Source organism: Pleurodeles waltl, chromosome 4_2, assembly GCF_031143425.1.
Source record: "Pleurodeles waltl isolate 20211129_DDA chromosome 4_2, aPleWal1.hap1.20221129, whole genome shotgun sequence".
Lineage (NCBI taxonomy): Eukaryota > Metazoa > Chordata > Amphibia > Caudata > Salamandridae > Pleurodeles > Pleurodeles waltl.
The window spans coordinates 2,104,507-2,127,974 of record NC_090443.1 but is presented as its reverse complement, the minus strand read 5'-3'; the positions used below and the strand labels follow the sequence as shown (position 1 = coordinate 2,127,974).

General features: G+C 42.9%; 1 protein-coding gene across 1 annotated transcript in view; it reads left to right on the top strand.

Annotated features, from left to right (window-relative positions):
• The window catches only part of LOC138292025 (G-protein coupled receptor 54-like), a 78,471-nt gene that overhangs the window by 2,014 nt on the left and 52,989 nt on the right, over positions 1–23,468 (top strand). The window contains exon 2 of the mRNA XM_069230352.1: positions 1,805–2,339. Within this exon, the coding sequence (XP_069086453.1) occupies positions 1,994–2,339 (346 nt within the window). The 5' untranslated portion in view covers positions 1,805–1,993. The remainder of the gene's footprint in view (positions 1–1,804; positions 2,340–23,468) is intronic.

The following is a 23,468-nucleotide window of genomic DNA, read 5'->3' as shown; positions in this document are numbered from 1 at the left end:
GGTATTAGCCAAAAACTAGGATACTTGGCATCTATTCTCCGACTGTGCCACTTTATCTAAAAATGTACTCAAAATAAATACTATTGTAGGACTGGACAGAGCCCTTTACACAGTAAAATTCCCCGCGCAGGACAGCCCCTTTGCTTTGTCATCAGAATCACTGCCGTTCCAGTTGTGGTCCAACAGACTGTCAAAAATGTGGAACCGGAGACCAGTCTAGTCTCTAGTCTCCCATGTGGCTAAATTGTGTACTCCTGGGTAATCACTTTTTGAACTTATTTCTCTGCTCCCCTTTTGGGAAGATTATGAGAATTCCATTCACCTGTCAACACGTGAACACTTTGAAACACACATAAGAGACGAAATAAGCACCTATTGCATATTCCCAGAATGGGAACCCCAGCATGGTTTTCATTCGCACATCTATGGATGTTTATCAGCAGGTGGATGGACTTGAGTCTCAGTAGCTGAACCTACTACTGAAGCTGCATTGTGCAGGACTCCTGTGGTGCAGCTCTTCCCGGGCAGCCACCGACAGGCACCTGTTTTTCAGCTCATAACGGGTTGTTAAAGTGAGTTTCTTTTCCCGTGGGATAGTTAAAAGTGCGGGAACCCAAAATGCCTGACAATTGACGTCCCGAAATGCCTGTGTGGGAACTGGGGTAGAAGACACGATTGCAGGAGAAAGCTGCAAATGCAGGACCGTTAGCTACCTGAGCCACATGTATTGCCGTCTACCTCTAGGATGGCGCGTGTCTAGCAGTTCTAACGCCCGTGCTGTAATTGAGCTGGCAGTGGAAGGGGCGGGCTTCATTTGCATGGGGCACATTCCAAGTAGGTTGGGTCCAACCCTCGGTGTTTCCAAATGGCACTTGGTTCTGCAAAAGCGAGGCACCAGTGGTTGCTCAAACTACGTTACTCATCATGTTGCTGTTTTGCAACAAACCCCTGTACAGCTCCATCAATATTCTAAGGGATATAGTTATGCTATTGATATTCTTAAATAAATGCTCACGGTGTCAATAATCGCAGATACGTGCTTAGTGTATGAATGTTCCAAAAAATATATAAATGTGATGGGTGAAGTGTTTTCATTCATTTTGGCCATTGGTCACGTCTGCTGGCTGCCTACCCTCGATGGTCCCAAGTTTTTGTATATATTTCCAATTCACTGTTGCGGTTCCCTCTCCTTAATCCCTTCCCATCCCTCTTTTTCACTAGTTAATTCCTCTTTTACCGTCCTTACCTCTGCTTTCATCCTTCCTCATCTGACTGAATCCTCTCAGTTTTTCTGTAAGGGCCCAGCACCTCTTTGCCTGGACTGAGCAGCTCACAAGAGAGTGAGATTTATTGCAAAAGGTGCTCTATGTACTACACATACTTTAGGCATTTGGGGGCCTTTTAGATATAAATTTGATACAGGTGTTGGTTGATAGATAGAAGTGAAAACTGAGGCCCTCCCCACCAGCGTAAGGTCCTTTTGATACCACATGCCAGGAGGTATCAAAACTCCTGTGGTGGGATTGGAGGTAGGACAAACACATAACACATTTAGGGCCATATGTACGAACACATTTTCCCATAGACACAGAATGGGCAAAACTGCTTGCTACATCTGGCCCTTAGTCCTGGGTCTCACTGGTGATACTTTTAAAATGATGGATCAATCAAAAGAGCAACAGAATGGCAAGGAAATATGTTATGTACATTGAGGCAGGAAGCTACGGCTATACCACACTCTTAGCTTCACTGACTAAGTACACTTTGCTGTTACATGCATTCACTATGTCTGCTTCTTCTTCAGATTCCAGGTGGTCGTCCGGTGGTTGACTGATTCCTTTGGGTCATCAGGTGGTCATCTGATTCCATGTTCTTCTCCAGTGGGTTATATGATTCCTGACAGTCATCTGATTCCAAGTGGTCATCAGATTCACGGAGGTTGTGCGATTCCAGGTGGTCTTCTTGGTTCCTACGAGCTGCTTCACTCACTAACATGGAAATAGTCTCTCCATTGGATCCATTCGCCCACACCCTACAGAACGACACCGGAACAAATGACCTTACAACTGTAACCTTTGACCCTGCTAATCTGGGCACAATGGGCAGTGGAAAATCAGGACTGAATTCCGAGTGGATCCGGACCAACCGGGCGTCCGGGCTCAATCTCTGGATCCTGAACATGACGGGGGATGAGACATCGCCGCCGTTTCTGACGGATGCCTGGCTGGTGCCACTCTTCTTTGCCCTCATCATGCTGCTTGGCCTGGTCGGCAACTCACTGGTCATCTACGTGATCAGCAAGCACCGGCAAATGAGGACCGCCACCAACTTCTACATAGGTGATTGCCACTCAAAAATCAGTGGCCACTGGGGAGTGAATGAGCAGATGAACAAGGCCTGCAAAAAACCGCAAGAAAGATGAGTGAGTGATGCACTGCATAAGTGTGACAGGGATGGCGCAAGTCCATTTTCACAATACTGTGTGAGTGACGGTCTAAATGAGTGATGTATTGCATTCTAGGGGTGGGTGAAAAGTTCTGCTTCACAGGTGGAGTTTGTAGCGTTTTGGCCACTCCACCTTCTGTTTGGGGCATGCAGTTTGGGCAAAACTACACCAACTGCCACATGGCATAGTTTTTTCAAGTGTGCAGCTCACCAACGTTTAGCTGGAGAGCGTGAGCAAGAATGGGTTCCTTAGCTCAATTTTCGGGCATAGAATGCCTCCGATGACATTTCTCAACAAGGGCTATCACAGCAGGTCATGACCATTCACAGTGAGAAAGATGCTGCTCGAGTAGAAAATCTACTAGAGCAGCAGAAAGAATCAGCACCCTCTGGTGCACCACGTGGTGCATTCACACTCATTTTACAGCACATACCAAGCTCCTGGTGCTAAAAATCAGCTTGTGCAGCAAAATGTGCCTGAATTCCAACCACTCGGGGGAATCCACAAAGTTTTTATGTAACTTTGCGGAATTCCATGGAGTGAAACTCAGCAAAAACTGTCCACTCTTAATGCCTTCATAGGAGAGATATGGCATGACTGGGTGTGGTATTGCAAAAGGGAAGGAAACAGAACACAGGCTACTGCCATCTAAAAAGGGCTTCTGAGCACCTCAAATAAGAGTGCCCAGTGTAGGTCCATGAAAGTAGGATTAATGCCTGATTACTAAAACATTCAGATAAGATACAATCACAGACAATTAATCTAGAGAGCTTAACTTCAAGTCAGGGGTTATGTTTATATTGAGAATATGCCTTCCTTGACATACGTTCAATCCTCACTGTTACTTTATTCATATTGATAGCTCCAGAGATTGTGGACAATTTGTGACTCGTGATATTGGTAGCGAGGAGTGTGAGGAGAGTGTTGGGTTGCGCATGATGAGGTATCCACAACAGGCAAAGTTAAGTTGTACACCCGCTCACACATCTTTTGTGAGACTGCCTTTTAGTTTAGTTCTGATAAAGCCAAGTTTGATGCAGTTGCAGCCTTTGAAAATAACGTTAGAGGGCCTGTGGCTGGAAGAAGTCATGACATGCAACAAAAATGGAAAACCTATAGAAAATGTAAATAGTAATTACGTCTTCAACACAAATCAAACATATATGCTACAAACTGCATGAATTATGTCTTAGGAGGAAACTTAGGAAACTGTCAAAGCTCAAAGGGATCATGTGCTTTTAAATATATCAGCTATGTTCCCAGAAGATTATTTTAGTGGGGTACAGGTCAACCTGATAAAGGAAAAAGTCTGAACCACACTGAAAATTGTCTTAAGCTCAAGAGGATGGTCCCATGACAAAAATAAATATGGTCTAACTCCCCGAGCCCTGACCCAACCAGAGGGTCATTTGTGAAAAACAAAAAACAAAGTCACTTTGTGTATTTTTTTGGCGCAATCTGGCAGGAGAACCACAGGATCACAGCAAAAACATTTTTCTTAACTTTAGCCCTTGGGGAAAAGGGGTCCCCCCTGGGATTCTCCCCCCCCCACACACACACACAAGGGCTAGGGGGGCAGGACATCCCTATCCTGCCCCCATATGTTGTTTTTTATAGTCTTTTTCAGGACAGGGGACTAAGGGCCTGATTTAGATCTTGTCAGTAAAGGTCATACAGTCACTTTTTGACGAAAAAAGCTGTCTGTCTACTAGGCAGCTCGCCCGCCCAATTTAGATGTTGGTGTGCCCATAGGCGAAAGAGCGCCCAAATCCTGCCAACTCTGCCAGGAATCTCTGGCTTCCTCGATGTTGGCATTGGGAATAGGGGCTGGCGGCAGGAGTCTAACCACCTTTACCACGAGCAGATTTGGATGTGCCTTACCCCCAAGCCAACTGTAGCAGTCCGACCTCCACACCCGAGTTGGTTGATTGGAGGGGGAAAGGGCACAAAACCTACCATTTTCCACATTTCCGCTTTCGCTTTGGACTGGACCACGGAGGACATACAACCCCGCCATCACCAGACTTGAAGGTAGGGATACTGCATGTACTGTGTATGTTGTGTGGGCACTGCACATGAGCTTGGGACCTCTACAGAAATATACATGCCACAGGTATTTTATTAAAATACCTCTGACCTGCATATGTCAGGAACACATTTGTGTCAATGATTGATGGAGACACACAGGAAGACGACACATATTGCACACATACACAATTGTTTGTGTGGTGTCAGTATTCATTGCCAAATGAATACTGGCATCACAATAAAAATGGAATCACACTTGTCACCATGTTTATGTGTGTGCATTGCAAGTGAATCTGTACCTGTGATGTTGTGATTCCACTTTTTTATGTAAGTCAGAACGTGTATGTGTGTGTGAAATTGGATTACCTGGTAGAGGTGGATGGAGCTGGAGTGGGTGATGTGGTTGAGTCTGTATGTGTGCCACATGCATGTGGGTCTGATGTCTGTTGTGTGTATTGGGTTGTGTGTTGTGTTGCTGTGTGCAACATTCAGGTGTGTGCTGTTTTGTGGTGGTCATTGTGATGTGTGCAATAGTGCTTTTGTGTGTGTGTAGATGCGTGTGTCATTGTGTTGGTTTTTGTGGTTGAGCTATATGTGTGTATGTGTGTGTAGTATCAATGCTGTTTGTATGTTGTCTTATGGATGTATGGCAATGTGAGTTTTGTGCTTGTAGATGTTGTGGTGGAATGGCAATGGATAATAGTGTGTATACTGTGTGGTGTGTTGTGCATATGGACACATATGGCTAAGGTACTGTGTGTGTGTGTCACTTACGTCAGTCTGATGGCCACTGCCGTTGTACAATGCCCTATGGCTTCCGCGATGGTCTCCCTCCGTCTGCATTCTGCCGCCAGTATACTGCATGCAGGATTGTAACATCTAAAAAGGGTCGGCTGTAGAGCACTCCATCATGGTGGTCTGCAGCTCAGCCACAATACATCTAATAATGAGGGGGCAGAATACCATCAACTTGACAGTGTTTTCGAGTCCACGGTGGTGGTGGATTGGCTGTAATACCGCCAAGATCTAAATCAGGCCCTAAGTTCCCTAGTGCTGTAATGACTGCCACAACATTTCTTTTAATCTTGCAACCAGCCAATCAGATTCGCAGGAGCCCTCACTCCGGTGGGAGGGACGTAGCTGAGGGGAAAAAGCTCCCTCAGAAAATCAGATTGTTCTATCTTTTAAAGTTGCGTGACCAACCCAACCATCCAGATATACAAAGCTTTTCAACCTTAATTTCTGAAAAACTACTGAACGGATTTACACCAAATTACAAAAAGCACACTTTATGCCAAATTTTGTGTAACTCCATTTAGCCATTTTCGCAGTATCGCTGTTCAATTTTCATTTAAAAAAAATAATTTGTGGGACCCCACTTTACATAATATCCAAAAACTTTCCAGGAAGGAGCTGAGGTGGATGAGATTTTTTTGTAAGAAAGTTTCTTGAAGATTATCAAATGGCACACATTTATTAGTAGACCAAAAAAAACCAATTTGATATAGAAATGTGGTCCTAACTATAACTACCGTCACTGTGATATATATATATATATATAAACGTGTATATATATATATATATATATATATATATATATATATACATACATATGTGTGTGTGTGTGTGTATATATATATATATATATATATATATATATATATATATATATATATATATATATAAATAAAAGTGGCGGTCACCACTAGGTAGTTATAGTTAGGACCTAGTTTCCATAGATTTCCATAATCTTTGCTGTAACTTTGGCCCTGCTTGATGAATCTTTACAACAATTTCAAAACTTATACTTTGCTAAGTTCACCTTCTGTCTTGAAAGTTTCGGGGTGATCGATCAAGCAGGGCAGAAAAAAAGGAGGCATCCCAAAACGCATTTTCCCCAATCATTTTTACATAGAAGCTATAGACACACCTACAGACCGAACCACTGAATGGAATTGCACCAAATTTGGCACAAAGCTAGATTCTGTTCCACAGATTAGACTTTTTGTCATTTGGTGTAAATCCGTTCAGTAGTTTTGGAGTAATTTAAGGACAAAAAATATAGATATATATGGCGTGGATCCTCCCCAGATCCAGCTGTCCCCTTGTTGATATCTGATTGGCTGCCAACACTTCAACAAGGAAGTGTTGGCGGCCATCTTGCGACTCAGCTTCAGCTGAGTCCCAGAAAAAAAAAAAAAAAAAAGAAAAGGGGCCAGGGTAAAGTCACCCTGACCCCTTAGCCCTGATTCTGGGGTCCCCGAGGGACCCCACCAGGGCTAAAAAGCATTTTTATAAAAAAGAAAGTTGTAAAAGTCCATGGATGGATCCTCAGATTTTTCAGAGATTTATAAAGAAAAAAAGTAATCTATCATGCTTTTTATTTTATTTGCCCCCAGGTGTGCCAGGTCCCAGGATCGTTTGGGGTTAATGTAGGATAGGGGTGTATGGGGCCCCCCTCCTTGGGCTTTAATAAGCCCCGGAGATCACCAACCCCTGGGGCAAAATGCTTTTTAATGTGGGAGAGGCACTACGGCTTCCCCCACAGCCTCGGGTACCGCCACCTCCCAGGGGCGAATATACAGATAGGAGCGGGGTGGGGTCTGCACGTCCCCTGTGCCCCGGGGACCACTATCCTCAAGGGCAAAATGCTTTTTAAGGTGGAGGAGGCCAAACAGCTCCCCCACAGTCCCGGGGCCAACCACCTCCCCGGGGCACATATACAAATATGAACTGGGGGGCTGCATGGCCCTGCTCCCTGGGGACCACCACTCCCCAGGCAAAAATGTTTTAAGTAAGTAGGGGGTGGCCTGATGGCCCCCTGCTGCCCTGGAAACCATCCCCCTTGAGGCAAACATTTTAAAAAACAAAAGTGGGCCTTCGGGACCCCCTCCCCGCTGCCCCAGGGAGCACCACCCAATGGCAAACATTAAAAAAAAGTAATGGGGTCCCTTTGGGACCCCCAAGCCCTGGGGACCACCACCTACCCGGGGCTATGTCTTCGTGAGAGGGGGGTCACACGGCCCCCCTTTTGGAGCCACAGATGGCCTTGGGGACCTCCACCCCCCCAGGGCCAGCTCCTGCTAGGTCCCGGGGTGTCCACTCCGTGACACAGCTGTTTGCTGTAGCTTGGCTGCAGCTTTGCAGCAACAGCCAACCCACAGCAAACATTCAGCTGTTTGACAGTGGGACCGCTAAAGCAGGTCCCACTGTCAAATACTGGAGCTTTCATCTCTTTCCCCTGCACGCATGCAGGGGACAGAGATGAAATGCTTCAGTCAAAGCAGCTCCATGCTTGCTGAAGCAATGGCACTACAGGGGAAGCCTTAAGGCTTCTCCCACAGTGCCATATAACAGTTAAAGGGCTTTTTATTGAAATAAAAAAAAAATCAGTAGGCACCACAGGTGAGCCCTTGAGAGCTCCCTCGTGGTCTCAGAAAGCCCATAAAAGGCTGAACTTTCTTTTGTTTAAAAAAAAACCCATACCTCAGTGTAAAGGTTGCAGACCTTCACACTTAGCATTGGGGGTTCGAGTCCAGCTGAACTCATTTCCCTTTTTTTAAAAATAAATTCTTATTTTTTCTGAAATAATAAATACATTTTTTATTTTAAATTGTACACAAATATCTCATTCTAAGTATATCAGATATCAGAGTCTAAACAAATTCTATCTCTCTCCCTCTCACTTTCTTTCTCTTTTTGAATTTCTATGTTTTAAAAAAAAATCTATTTCCTAATTATAATGTCACTGTAACCTTTGGCTTTTTTTGCGAATGCCTATTTTTTTTTAACATATAGTAATTTTCATTACTATATATTAATTCAACCACTGCCACACACAGCTTTTGGCTGTGTGTGGTGATGGTTATCCAGGCCAGGCCCTGATGCCATACCCCTGTAAGCACCCAACCTTGCACCATGCGCAACAGGGGTTGCCTGCAATGCCTGACCTGCAGCCAGTCCCTGCGGCCAATCCCCCTAACCACCCAACCCTACTCTGAACACAGACTTTTCTCCCTGCATTGTGGAAGCTGGCCACAGCCTATCTCTCTGGGTGTGAGAATAGGTATAAGAGGTTGTATCTGGGGGTGTGAGTGGCTGTGAGAGTCTCGGGATCAGTGTCTTAGTGGGTGTGTGAGAGTCTGAGTGGGTCTGTGAGTTCGTGCATGAGGGTCTGACTGGGGCTGTGAGTGGGTGCACGAGGGTCTGAGTTGGTCTGTGAGTGTGTGCGTGAGTGGGTGTGTTGAGTGGGTCTGTGAGTGGGAGCGTAACGGTCTGCATGGGTGTGTGAAGAGGAGAAAGAGATTGAAAAAGAGAGAGAGAAAGAGTGAGATGGAGAGAGATAGGGAGTTTTTTTAGGCTTTGATGGACGCTATACTTAAAATGAGATATTTCTGCACAAATTGAAAAGACAAATGTATATGTCAGTTAAAAAGAGTAAGATCACCTTTCAGTATGAGCCCTAAACATTTGCAGTTGAAAAAAAATTAAAGGTGGGAAATGACTATTGACACAACTATATACATATATATATATATATATATATATATATATATATATATATATAAAAATATATATATATTAATCACTCGGTATCCTGCTATCGGAAAAACGCCTCTGCCACGCGATGTCTTCTTGCAAATCACTTTAATTTGGCACAAAAACAAAATCACCCAACGCATTTCGGGAGTCCCAGCTCCCTTGATCACTCGTGATAGCATGTTTAATGGAGTGCGGCAGGGTTCCTGAGATTAAAGAATGATTGAGAATCTTTGTCAATGGTGGAACAATAATGTCAGAGACCAACGCCATAATGGCAGGAGGGGCGGGGTCAAGAGGAGAGCCTGACTTAATATTGAGGAGAAGGTCTGTAACTAAAGTATCTGTTAGGGGCTGGAAGCTGCAAGTGAAATCCCTAAGGGCTGAGGGTTAGCACACTGCTCATTTATGGGTTCCTGATTGGTGGTGGTGGGAAAGGAAGAGAATATGTCAGTGATTTTCTCCTGAAAGTAGACTGCTAACTTATTGCTCTATTGGTGGATCGCCGGGGGGGTACAAGGGTCAGTTCTTAAAAATATGAAAGATCTCTTTCTGGGAGTTTGCCGTTTGCTCTATTTTAGTACTATAAAATAGAGATTAGGCTAATTTAATGTTGTGATGGTAACTTCTAATGGATTCTCTATAAATTTTCTTGGAGGGGATACTGTAGTCTTTCCTCTCAAGTTCTTTACAAGTTCTTTTTTTGTTCTAGCAGTTGGGGAGAGAACCGGGAATTAAGCTTATGTATAGGCTTTTTTAATCTCGTCTTAATGGGCAAGATGGAATCTAGAGAGGTAGAAATCCAGTTGTTAAAGGACTCTACATTAGTGGGATAGGAGTCGTTATAGTTAGGGGGCGAGGAACAGAGTATGTTATGCCATTCTTTAGGAACAAGTTTTGGCCATTGACGACCAGTGGTTTTCGTAGTAATTTGGTGGCCGGAGGGAGTAATATAGAGGGGTGTGAATGACAGGAGATAATGGTCTGTCCAAGTAAGAGGCAGAGGAGTGTGGAGAGAAAGATCAGAGAGATTGTTAAATATAAGGTCCATGGTATGGCTTTTATAGTGAGTAGGTCCAGTGCTGTACTGAATAAGGTCTGATGCTGCCAGTGAGGATAAAAGTAGTTTTGCAGAGGGGCAGTCTGTGTTGTCAATCTGGATGTTAAAATCTCCAAGTATGGTTAAATTCGGGGTTTTGCTGAGGAGACTTGCCACAGAGTCTGGTAGAGCTTGTAAAAAGCTTGCATATGAGCCGGGGGCGGTAAATAAGAATCCCAGAAAAAGTGAATGTAGCAGACAAACATAGCGAAAAGGCCATACTTTCGCATCCTGGAATATCAAGGGTGGTGGTAACACATTTGATAGTTTTCTTATAGATGATGGCAATATCTCCTCCTCTATCCTGAGATCTATCTAGGCGGGCAATCGAATAGTTAGAAGGGAGTGCCTTATAGGGACGTTATAGTTAGGCTCACACTTTAAACGTACAAAACCATAGAAATGTACCTGTTATAGTTATTGCAAGTAACTATAACTCGTGCCCTAAGGTAACTATAACATTTTTAATCTCCTGCAAGTTGGGAGCAGACTCACATATTTGCTACTGTTTGGCAGGAGATTTAAAAATGCTCCCACCAAATGGAAGCAAACACCTGTGCTAGTGGGGTAAGGAAAACTACTGTGTCCCGGAGATGGCTCTCCAGGGACACAGTAATTGAGCTGGCCCTGGGGACTCCAAAGGCTCAGAGAGGCAGGGTGTGCAACCCCCTTTCCTTTTTATTTGAATCACAGGTCCGTGGAATGGGATTTCCCAACCCCTTTTTTTGTAATCGGTTCCAGGGGATGGGATCACCCAGTAGTATGCCAGGCCTTGGGGGAAGGGGTCCACAGAGCGCAAAATGGGCTGTGGAGGTGGGCCCTACTCACGCCCCCCCCACCCCATATGTATATCAAAAAGTGACCGCCATTTCTTTTTTTTTTTCTTCGCTGCAAGCCTTCGGGAGTCCAACAGGATAGCGACCAAAACCTCAATTCTTTTTTTAAACTGACCTCGGGCCACAGGATCTAGGGGGCAGGGTATCTCTACCCTACCGCCTTATATATTATCTTTTAACTTAAAGACAGGAACCTAAGCCCCCAAGTCCTGTAATGGCTGCCAGCAAAATGTTTCTCATGGTGCTGTTGCTGGCAGACATTCAGAGTACTTGCTCTCAGGGTTGTCTGACTTCCTCAAAAGCTAAATTGCCCAAGGAACAAAAATCTCCCTGGATCAATCTGGATGCTCCATTTTTGTAACATTTATGAGCCTCATCTCATCAGTAAACCTTTTCAACATCAAATATTGTGAGTAGGCTGTCTTGGCAAACTTAGCAATGACGTTGCTGCTGCGCTACTGTATATATATATATATATATATATATATATATATATATATATATATATACGTGCGATCTGTATCCGATAATTTATTTGTGTAAGGGACACCAACAAAAGCAATGCGTTTTGGCGCTAAGGCCTTGATCACGCTAATGAAAGCAAACTATAAGCATCCATTTAAAGAAACCAAAGTGATAACGATAATAGAAGACTGACTCAGACTGATTAGAAGAAGTAAAGGGTATTGCACATTTTGGCCACGTTGTGTTTGTAACATAGTTTCCTTCAGAGGGCAACCCTATTAGGTTTACTTTCTATCCCAAGATGTTTTTCAGCTCTTTTCTCCAAAAAGCAGATTATTGTAGCCCACTTGGCCATGATTGCTTCTCATAATTTATCATGGTTTTGAATATTCAGATTTCTTGAATTTAATTACTGTGCAATTATTTCTCTGTAATTCACGCAATGAAGGCATTCATCTTTGAAGGTACTGTATTACACTTGTTAACTGTCTCTAGTATTAAACACTTTGGTTTCTTTAAATGGATGCTCATAGTTTGCCCAGGATGAAGTATATATATTATTATTATATATATATATATATATGTGTGTGTGTGTGTATATATATATATATATATATATATATATATATATATATATATATATATATATATATATATAGTGGTTTTCAAACTTTTTAATGTCACGCCCCCCCCCTGGGGGGAAAAAAACATCTCCGGGCCCCACCTCAGAATTTCACACAATTATTTTATTAAATTGGCAATGTTTAAATATGCCTAGACTTTTTAAAACATTGTAGTTAAGTTTTATTACCTTTTTAAACATGCAGTACATTTTTTCTGCTTAAAACAAAGCACTATAATCTGCATATTGTTTCTTCCGACCAGAGCCTGGTGACCCCCTGAGATCACTTAAGGCCCCCCTAGTGGACCCTCCCCCCAGTTTGAAGACCCCTGATATGGATATATATATATAATATATACATATAATCCAAGTGTTTCCTCCCGAACGGAAATATATACACATATATTTTTATATATAAAACTAGTGGCGTTCGCCACTAGGTAGTTATCGTTTAGACCACGTTTCCATTGAAAACGTGTTTTTTTGACTTGCCTATAACTTCGGCACCGAGGAATCTTCATGAATGTTTTAAAAAAAAATTGCTTTGGTGATTCTTGTGCATGTAAGGCTTCAGGGTGCTCAGACGAGCAGGGGCTGAGGAAAAGGCGAGGGGGTCAAAAAATTTCTGTATCCCACGTTAATTTCTATAGGGATTTTGAACATGCATCCCAAATCGGTGGATGGAGTTACACCGAATTGGGTAGAAAGGTAGCTTTTGGTCCAGAAAGCACACTTTTTGTTATTTGATGTAAATCCATTTAGTGGTTTTTGAGATATTAAAGGGAATCCAGATTTGTATATCTAAAAGCGTAAATTATTTGCAAATAGTCCTGAACCCGTACAGAGATCTGATTGGCTGCCAACACTTCAACCAGGAAGTGTTGGCAGCCATTTTGTGACTCGGCGTTAGTCGAGTCTCAAAGAAGAAAAGAAACAGAAACAAAGACAAATAAGTGCAGGGTACAAATACCCTAACCCTCTAGCCTCGCTACTGGGGTCTCTCTGGGAACCTGCCAGGGCAAAAAAAAACATCTTTTAAATTCACAGCAATATTTGTTAATATTTGCGAATATCCCTGTAAATTAGCAAGAAAACAAGCATGGGGGCATGCAAGTTTATTAAATGAAAAAAAGAGGTTGCCCACTAGGCCCCCCTGCAAGGTCCACCACCTCCCAAGGGCTAATGCTTATATTAGAGAAGGGTTGTGCTGACCCCCCTCCCCCAGGGACCACCACCTCCCCGGGTCTATAAATTAAAAATTATCTAGGGGTGCTGTGTGGACCCCACAGGCCCTGGAGACCACCACCTCCCTGGGGCTATAAATACATAATTATGTAGGGGGGGTGGGAGGGCTGCTTGGAACCCCCAGGCCCCGGGACCACCACCTCCACGGATCCAGCTTATTTTTTTAAAAGAAGAGGTGGGCTGTATGGCCCCTACTCTGGGAACCACCACCTCCCCGGGCCTTGCCCATGCAGAACAAAGGAGGGAGGGCCATGCAGCCCCCTCGTGGAGCCATTTATGGCCCTGGGGAACACCACCCCCCAGGACCAGCTCCTGCAATTTCCCAGGGTGTCCACCCTCGTGAGATAGCTGTTTGCTTTTGCTTGGTGGGAACTGTGACAGCTCATGCCAAGCAAAAGCAAACATTCCACTTCCAGCATGTAGGAGCTGTCAAAATGGTCCTGCTTGCTGGAAGCAGAGTTTTCATCTCTTTCCCTGCCTGCAGAGATGCAGGCAAGGAAAGAGATGAAATTATTGCTCCCACATGCAAGGAGCTGCATTTACAGAAGTTCCCTCCATGCAGGAGCAATGCCAACTCCCACAGGAGGTGGGGAGCCAGCTTGGACATTTGGGGCCTTGAGGCTTCACCCACAGTCCCTCACTTTAAAAAAAGAAAAGATTCCTGCTCTGCGTATTTATGTTAGATAAATACAAGAGCAGGATTCATTCTGGCACGAAGCTCATTTCACAGAAATTAAACCTCAAAGGGAAGCACTGACAGATATAAACCAAGTAAGTGCCCAAGTTGAAGCTTCACTTCCACGAAGAACTGAGCATCCATATTTCTTGCACATGGTGAAGGCAGAGCAAGTGTATTTTCTCTGCATTTCTACCTTGAAAAGTTATCTGTAATCCTTGATGGAGGTGTTTGCATCCTTGATTTTTTCAAGCTCAGTAGCTCATGTGATTGTGACAAGTGGGTTCTTTCTTGTCATCTGCTGCTGAGACCAGAGAATGTGTTAAACCTTTCAAAAACAACAAGTATGTAAAATGACCAAAAAGCCCTGCGATTTTGGCCCCGCCCTATATACATTAGTGATGTGCAACATCTTCCTAGAAGGACCCATCAAGCCTGCTTCCCGCTGATTTTGGAGACACATTCAGATGCACAGCAATATGATCACATGACCACCAAACAAAGAAACACTTCATGACTGCTGTGGGGTAGGCCCTGCAGGCAACCCCCACCGCACACGGCCAAAGACCGTGCGTGGCCCGGGGATGGTGATTATGGGGGCCTAGCCGCATTCTCAGTGCTTACAGGGGTTGGCCGTAGGGCCTTAAAGCACAAGTTATAGTCACTTAAAATCACTCTAACTATAACAGTTGAATTTTTATGCTTTTGTGTGTGTAACATCTGAACCTAACGATAACGTCCCTGTAACGTTTGTTTTCTTTAGTGAATTTCCAGTTTTTTTTTCAACGTTAAGTAAAATGCTCATTGCAATGCACGTTGGGAGGGGAGTTGGACGCAGGGCCTTACCTGGACAGAGGCCCTGCGGCCAACCCCCCTCAGGCAGCCAACCCTGTGTTCCTGTGGGAGGGAAGGCATGTTTACAAGCAATTTAAAAATGCTTCAGCTGGGTGGGAGCAAACGTGTTTCCCTGCCTGCACTGATGCGGGCAGGGCAACTATTGTGTACACCACTGCACTGTACGTTAGTCCTCTGTGCACTACTACACTTTATGCCACTTCACTGCATGCCAATACACTACACACCACTCTGCTGTACGACATTCAACTGTACGCTACAATCCATACCACTCTACTCCAATCCACTCTACCGTACAAAACTTTATGCTATTCCACTGTATGACACTACACTCTACAATACTATACTCTACCCTATTCCAGTATATGCGACTGCCCTCTACATCATTCCACTCTACATCAGTGTTTGACCTGGCATCCTTGCCGTGGTTTACCCCCCTAACTTTTTGCCTTCGACCCTCCTGTTTGCTCTCTTCAGTTTTGCTGGCTTTACAACCCTGCACACTTTAGCACTGCCATCCAGTGCTAAAGTGCTTGTTCCTCTTAATAAAACATGGTAGAATTTGCTTATACCCAATTGGTAAATTTAATTTACCAGTAAATTCCTAGTAAAGTGGAACTACCAGTGTCCAGGGCCTGTAGATTAAATACTATTAGTGGGCCTGCAGCAGTGATTGTGACACCCACTTAAGCAGCACTGTAAACATGTATCAGGCTTGCCATTGCAGCTTGTGTGTGCAGTTTTAAACATCCATTTCGAACAGGCAAAATAAACCTTTTGTCAGGCCAAAACATTCCCTTTTAACACATGTAAGTCACCCATAGGGTAGGTCCTGGACAGTCCAGAGGGCAAAGTGCAGTGTATTTAAAAGGTGGGACCGGCCCTTTTTAGTTTTACATATCCTGGTAGTGAAAAACACTTAAATTTGTGTTTCACTACTGCAGGCCTACCTCATTTATAGGACAAGAGTGGAGTTACCTTATTACATTTAATAAGCTGTAATTTCCAAATTAGAGAAGATAACCAGTTTATGCTTGTTGTCTTTGGAATTGCAATGAAAAATTCTAATTTATGGTAAAGTCAGATTTTAAATTAGAATTATGAAAATGCCACTTTACGAAACTTGGCATTTCCGCCTTCACCATTTAGCACCTGTAGCTTAACTTGAGGTCACATGACTGAATGTAGTTAACAGTTTGGCTTTCTGTATTCCTCCTAGACAGCCACACACAATGAGGAGTTTAGGCGTGCCTATATATATCTACACACACAAACATATATAACAAAGGTTACAGGGATGTTATAGTTAGGTCCAGAACTTCCTCGCACAAAACCATAGAAATTCAGCAGTTATAGTTAACTCAAGTAACTATAACTTGCGCCCTAAGGAATTATGACTTGCACCACTGCCATGCACCATTTTCTCATCAATAGTTTTATTGCAAATGTTGCAGTAATAATATCAATGACGCCATAGAAGGTGTCATCAATGATGTACTATGTGGAGTCATTAGCTCTACATGACGAAGGGGCAAGTTATAGTTATATAAGGGCACGAGTTATAGTTATTTGAGATAAGCATAACTATAACTGATGTTTTTTTATGGTTTTGTGCTAGGAAATTCAGAACGTAACTATAACGTCCCTGTGACCTTTGCTTTTTCTGTAAATTTCTATGGTTTTTTAGGCACACACAAGCATAAGCATAACCAGTGCTGTGCACAGCCTTCAGCAGTGCACGGTGGGGGCTGGCCGCAAGGCCTGGCCTATGATCAGGTCCGGCGGCCAACCCTCCTGCATGCACTCAAACCCAAGCTGCAAACGGCCTTTGGCCATGCGCAGCTTGAGGTTGGATGCAGTGGGTGTTTTTATTTTCCATTTTTCTCTGGATCTGCAGATTTACCAGTGGATCTGCGGTTCCTCAGATCTGTGGATCCACCAGTGGATCCGCTGATCCACAGATTGGATTAAAATAAAATAATTGGCTAATTTTTACCCACCAGGGGTCCCTAAGGGGCCCCTCTAAATGTCTTGTGGGGCCGTATACCTGTATCCTGACCTCTTGCATGTTTTTACATTCTTCGGTTCCCACCCTCAAGCCTATGTGACAAACAAAATGGCAGCCCAACTTTTCTGTCAGGATGTGGCTAGCCAATCAGGGCCTTGCTTTTCCCTCTGATCTGCAGATACAGACCCGGAATCGCAGGTCTGGGTCCGCGGAGGATTCGCGTCCCTATATATCTATATTTTTTAAATTCTAATAACTCAGAAACTACTGAACAGATTTACACCAAATCACAGAAAGTGTGCTGGACCAAGAGCTAGCTTTCTGCCAAATTTGGTGTAATTCCATTCAGTGGTTCGGGCTGTAGTCGTGTACAACAATTGGAAAAATCCCATTGACTTAGAATGGGCAAAAAGTGATTTGGGCCCCCCCTTCTTCTCATCCCCCGCTTGACAGATTACCCCAAAACTTTCAAGGCAGCAGCTGAACTGACCAAAGGTGTGAACATTTTGTGAAGATTCATCAAACTGCGCCAAACTTGTTGGCAAAACAAAAAACTCTCTGTCTATGGAAAATAAGGTCCTAACCATAACAACCTAGTGGTGAGCACCACTAGGTAATACATATATATATATATATATATAACTGGCAATTTTTTGTGGAAAGTTTCATGAAGATTCGTCATGCGGTGCCAAAGGGTGTCCAGTAGAAGGCATTAGCCGAAACGGCATAGACTTTGCAACGCAACTTTAATAAACAGACAAGCACTCTCGGATTGAGGCAATTTGTGTTTGATATCTTTTCATCGGGCCGACTCATGTGAACATTTGGTCTGGTTTGGTGCACCCCAACGATGAGTGGGCTCCTATTGCTGTGGATTATATATATATATTTTACCTACTTGTGGTCCCTGTCATGCGATACTATGAGCATGTAAAGTGGCCTAGAATCTACATCTGATTGGCCCAACCCAATTAGTTTATGCAAGGTCTTCCTGCCTTTTTCCACGGTGAGGGAAAGCTTACTAAAAGCCCCCCTCAAACCTTTACACATAGTGTGATCATATTCTTGCACACGGCCAATGCAAAGCAAGTGTGTTTTCTCTGCAGTTGCACCTTAAAAAGTTATCCATAGAGGGCGGTTGGGTGCTTACTGGGTAGGCAGCTGGGTCTGGCTGTAAGCCAGGCCCTGCGGCCAACCTCCACCACGCACAGCCTTGCATGGCATGGGGTTGGGTGCTTATAGGGGGTTGGCTACAGGGCCTGGCCGCAGGCGGTGGTTTGCTTAAAGTAAAGTAATTAAAATTGCTTCATGTTAAAAAAGACACAGAAATTCACCAAAAAAAAACAAAGGTTATAAGGACGTTAAATAAGGAAATAAAATTAACAAACTATAGAAATTCATTAAAAAAAACATTACCCCATATATTACATTAGTCATGACATCTTCTATGGCATCATTGAAATTATCACTGCAACATTTGTAAAAAAATTATTGATGTGCATGGCGAGTTATACTTACCTTAGGGCATGAGTGTAGTTACTTGTAATAACTCAAGCTATAACTGCTGAATTTCTATGGTTTTGTACCTTTGAAATGTGAGCCTAACTATAAAGTCCCTGTAACCCCAAATAGAAAGAGCCTTTTTTTTGTTTCTCTAATAACATTTCTGCCATTTGAAAGTTCACCCACCTTGGCTCCGTAATGGAAAGTTTTACATTGATCAGTCAAATGAGGTGCAAGAAAAAGGAAAAAGGAGGGGGGCTTAATTGTGAGTTCCCTTGTTAATTCCATTAGGAAACTTTGTTCTCAATACAGTGAAGTACTCTAAATTTGGCAGTAAGTTAAAACTTTACTAAGTGTGCTTGTGTGATTTGGTTTAAATGGATTCATCAGTTTTTGAGAAACTACCATTTGAATGGAGGCTCAGGTTAGGCATGAAGGGTTTAGAAGGTTAGGTATATCAGGACCAATGGTGTCCTGATATGCTCTGCTTGGATAATTTAAAGGAGACTAGTCCATTCTGGTTGGCTGGCCAAAACATGTACCATATTGTTTTGTGAATTTGTATGGTATGTTGTGGCAGTCATTGCAGGACTCCCTGTGCCTTGAAAATGAATTAAAAAACATAAAGGGGTACAATAAGCACACCCTGACCCAAATTACATGTTGTGGACAACTTGTTGTGGCTGCTGTTACAGAACTCGGGGACATCGTCCTCACTGAAATGCATTACAGTGAATGCCAGGTTTTGAGGGTCACAATCAGGGGTGTAGCTTTGTCAGTAAGACTGGTGGGGTGGGAGCTTTAGATTTCCCACCAATTATGCTGGCAAATACACTGTTAAAATACATCATACAACAAGTAGGAAGCATGAGAGGCACACAGGGCATTGGGAAGGTGAGAAGAATGCAGATTGGTAGAAGTCCTAAATGAGAGAAACATAACATTTTGGAGAATAACCAACATTTTGAGTACTTTCAAAACAGAGATGAGATTGTGTGTGTTTTTGTCAGTGTATGAATGCAAAATACCCAGGTGAAATGTAACAGACATCTCACCATACCCAACTGAACGCACCTGTACCCAAATATTTGTCAGAAAATGCAATTTTTAGGGGTTGTAACACCACAACTAACCCTCCCCCCAAAGCTACGCCCTGTCACAAAAAGAAGCACACATAAAGATTGAACACAGATTTTAGTCACAATATAAATCATTTGTTGGTTGTGTTATAATCATTTAAGGAATTCTACTGAGTTGCCAGGTGGTTTTACCATGTGAAATTTGATGAACCATGTTTAGAGAAAAACTGTTTCCTCTCAAGATTTTCTCGTAGAGGTTATCGAAGTTGCTCCAGAAGCTAAAATGGGAGCACATATTCTATATCTTCACACTATACCATTCCTTGGCCATGTAAGAAAAAATGACGTATTCTAAGTAAACATGTACTCTCAACAGCAGCAGCTTGTCAATTGATTCCCCAGGTTTTTTACAGCAGCTTCACCACAGTGTTCTAAAGAACAACTAGTGCATCTCCGTTATTTATTTCTGATAAATGTGTGGCACACCTGATTGCCATCTTAATGAAACCAAAGCTGTAAAACTGAAAACATTTCCTTTAGAAATTGACGAAATGAGAGGTTTATTTTGTCATAGAAATCATCGCTGGTGTTCTAGAAAGCTAAACTGAGGAACCATTCTATAGATTCTTCTTCATCAGTGTCAGAAAAACGTCTGTATAGTGACTGAAACATACTTTCACCACAAGCAAGGGCCGATCAGTTGATTCCCCAGTGTCCATCTCCAGCTTCACCACATAGTTCTGGTCAGCAACTAGAGCATTAAAATTCAGTTTTTACTGATAAAAGTGTGTCATACCTGAATATCATCTTGATGGAATTGGAGCTGTAAAACTGAATGCATTTCCTACTGGGGAGACTGCAGTAAAAGAACAATATGAGGAGGATTCCTTCTGTCATAGAGTTTATGGCCAGAGGTCTAGAAAGCTAAAATGAAGGCACATGTTTTATGAGTTCTCAGATAGCTTTGTCATCCATGTCAGTAAAACATCCTGAAATGCAGACTCAAACATGTATTTCAACCATGAACAGTAGTATGTTAGTTAACATTCTAGTGATCAACTGAAGCTTCACCACAGAGTTCTAGAGAACAACTAGAGCACTAACATGCAGTATTCATGGCAAAGGTGTGGTACAGCTGAACACCATCATGATAGAATCAAAGCTGTAAAGCTGACAGGACTTTCCCACAGGAGAAACTGTAGTAAGTTAATAAACTTATATGTTTTATTTTGTCTTTGAAATTATGATTAGCGATGTAGAAAGCTAAAATGAGTAGACATTTCTGGTGAATTCTCAAATATCTACCTCATCAATGTCAGTAAAACATTCTGACATGCAACATACATTTAGAAAGAGTAAATTAGAAGATTTAAAAAAAATAATCAGGAGAATGTATTTCTCCCTTTGACTTTAATGGTAAGCGAGGCAGTTTCAGAGGGGAGACAAACCATACTAAGCCATTTTTTGCATCAAACTAGGAGCCTGCCCCCTAAATCAGGTCTGTCGGCAGGTATGCATACATAGTGAAACATCATACAAGCCAAACAGACCTGATCCACTAGAGACTTAGGCCTATATTTATACTTTTTTGTGCAGCATTTGCATCTTCTTTTGGCGCAAAAGCGGTGCAAACTTACAAAATACAGTTGTATTTTGTAAGTTTGCACCGCTTTTGGGTCAAAAAGAGGCACAAATGCAGCGCTAAAAAAGTATAACTAATGGCCTTACAGTTTTAGAACCTCTTTATTTTCGCTGCCTCCCACTGAAAATTGCCTCTGCTGCAATATAAGTCATTGGGGAAAATACATTCCCCTATGTTTTCAACCTCTTGCACTTTCAAGTTTTAAAATATTGACATGTATGAAACATGCTTGCGAGACCAGCAGCAGTCAGTCAGTTAACCCCCAAGAACCAACTGCAGCATTGCCATTGAGTTCTACTGAACAATTAGAGTGCTGACCTTTTGTAATCAAGACAAAAGTGAGACAAAGGAGCTGTTGAATTAAAACTTTTCCTGAGTAGCAGACTGAAGTAAATGAGCACTGAGATATTAATGCAGGTATGAAACCAGTGGGTTAAAAAGGGAATGTATCGTTTTTAGTATTTTGAGACAAAATGTTTTTTTAAGGGGTCTACAAACGGTTAAAGAGAGAAACATCTGCCTTAGCAAACCTTTCCACATCTATTTACTCAGCCTTTGCATGTTCTCATTCACTTAACAGTTTCCTTATATTCGCTGAAAAAAACAAAGGTTAAAGTAACGTTATAGTTAGGTATGGTAATAATATGTTACTTCATGTTAAAAAAAAAACTTTCATACTCACACATATGTGTTTGTGTGTGCATCTTTATTGTGTATGGTTCATATTGTAACCTGTGGTGCTGGATGCTGTCAAGGCATCCCATGGCTCATGGTTCATTTGAAGCAATCTTTGACAAGAGCCTACTGGACGCAATAGGGGCAACATTATCATATAAATTGCCTTTGAACCAGTCCTCAAGAGAGCAAGTTTTCAAATGTAACTCACCGCTTGCTCCTCTGTGGTGGTGTTATGCACGTCTGCACTGGAAGCCATGTAATAAGGTCATTTATAAAAGAAAAAAATCAAAAAGAGAAAATAGAAAATAGAATTATAAAAGCAATACGAGGGGGGACACGTAGGATAAAATAAGGAAAGGCTGATATTGAAGAAGTAAGTACAGAACAATTCATTTGAGACCCTGCTTTTTATGGACTGGTATAAAGAAAGACAAAAGAAAGTAACAGTTGTGCTTTCCCAAAAAGAATATAACCTTTGACTATCAAATGAGGATGAGATGGACTGAGATCTAGCCCGTGAGACTAACACATTCCTGAAGAGATTAGACTTCATTTCTGACACTGATCCAGGGGAATTCCATTCTGTTCTTTCCATCCAACTTCCTGGGGGAAAAGCAGAATAGGTGAATCTTAGGGCCAGGAACAAGATTCCAGGAGTCAGATGGAGTTTGACAGAATTCCCACCACCTTATTTAAGGATGGTGAAACTGCAGGCTTTCCAGCTGCAGCACTTCAGGTAACTCTGCTGTGCAAAACCGTTCACCAGAAACATTTGACCTTTGCAAGGTATGATGATCCCCAGCAGGGAAAATAATCAATGGTCACCATATGGAAGCAGAAAATGTCAAAGCCATGATTGATTTTTTTATTTCAAAGATGAAAGTCACCGTTGATTAGATCCCAAAGGCATCTCAGACAGTCACGGCTTACGGACTGGTAAAAAACTTATCTGACTCCCCGCCGCCACACTTTTTTGGCTCCACCTGCAGGTGCAGGCTCCTAGCCTTCCCTGCGGCCAATCCTAACACTGCTCTCATGCTGCTGCCAGCAGGAAAGCAGGGTTAGGATTCGCCATAGCGCACTGGCTTTGCCCTCCCAGGCAGACTGGGAGCCTGGGCCTGCTGTCTCCAACCCGGCAACACAGTGCCGGGTTGGAGAGAACTCAGTGCACATGTGTGTTTGGCCGGCTGGAGACAGCCGGCCAAACACACATGCGCACTGAGGGAAGTGCACAGCACCCCCCCCTCCGTCCCTGTCATCCCCCATGGCTCTGCCCATTTAACATTAAAACAATAATACACATTGTTTATTATCATTTTATTTTTAAAGGTTTGCAGCTGCTGCTGGCGGGTTGGGGGGGTGACACTCCACCACCATAGCAGAGGAGCCCCCGCTGGTCACAGACCACCAGTGAATATTTTTTGGGCTAAATGTTCCAGGCATGTTGGACCCACACAGAGCTGCAGGTGTCCTTTATTATGGCGGGCTGACCAAGGTAATTTGACTTCACCATAGGCAGGCAGACATCCGACCAGGCTCTAAATAACGTTACCAAATACCAATGTGGTTTTGGAACTACATACCAAATCGGTGTATGGAAGTGTCTTGTTTAGGGCATCCCTTTCAAATACTATATTGGAATTATATATATTAATGTTTTGCAACTAGTGAAAGGTAGTGGTAAGGCATTCCAAATGGGAAGTGGCCCCGAATAGACCCCTTCTCCTTTGTAAATGTTGACAAAAAC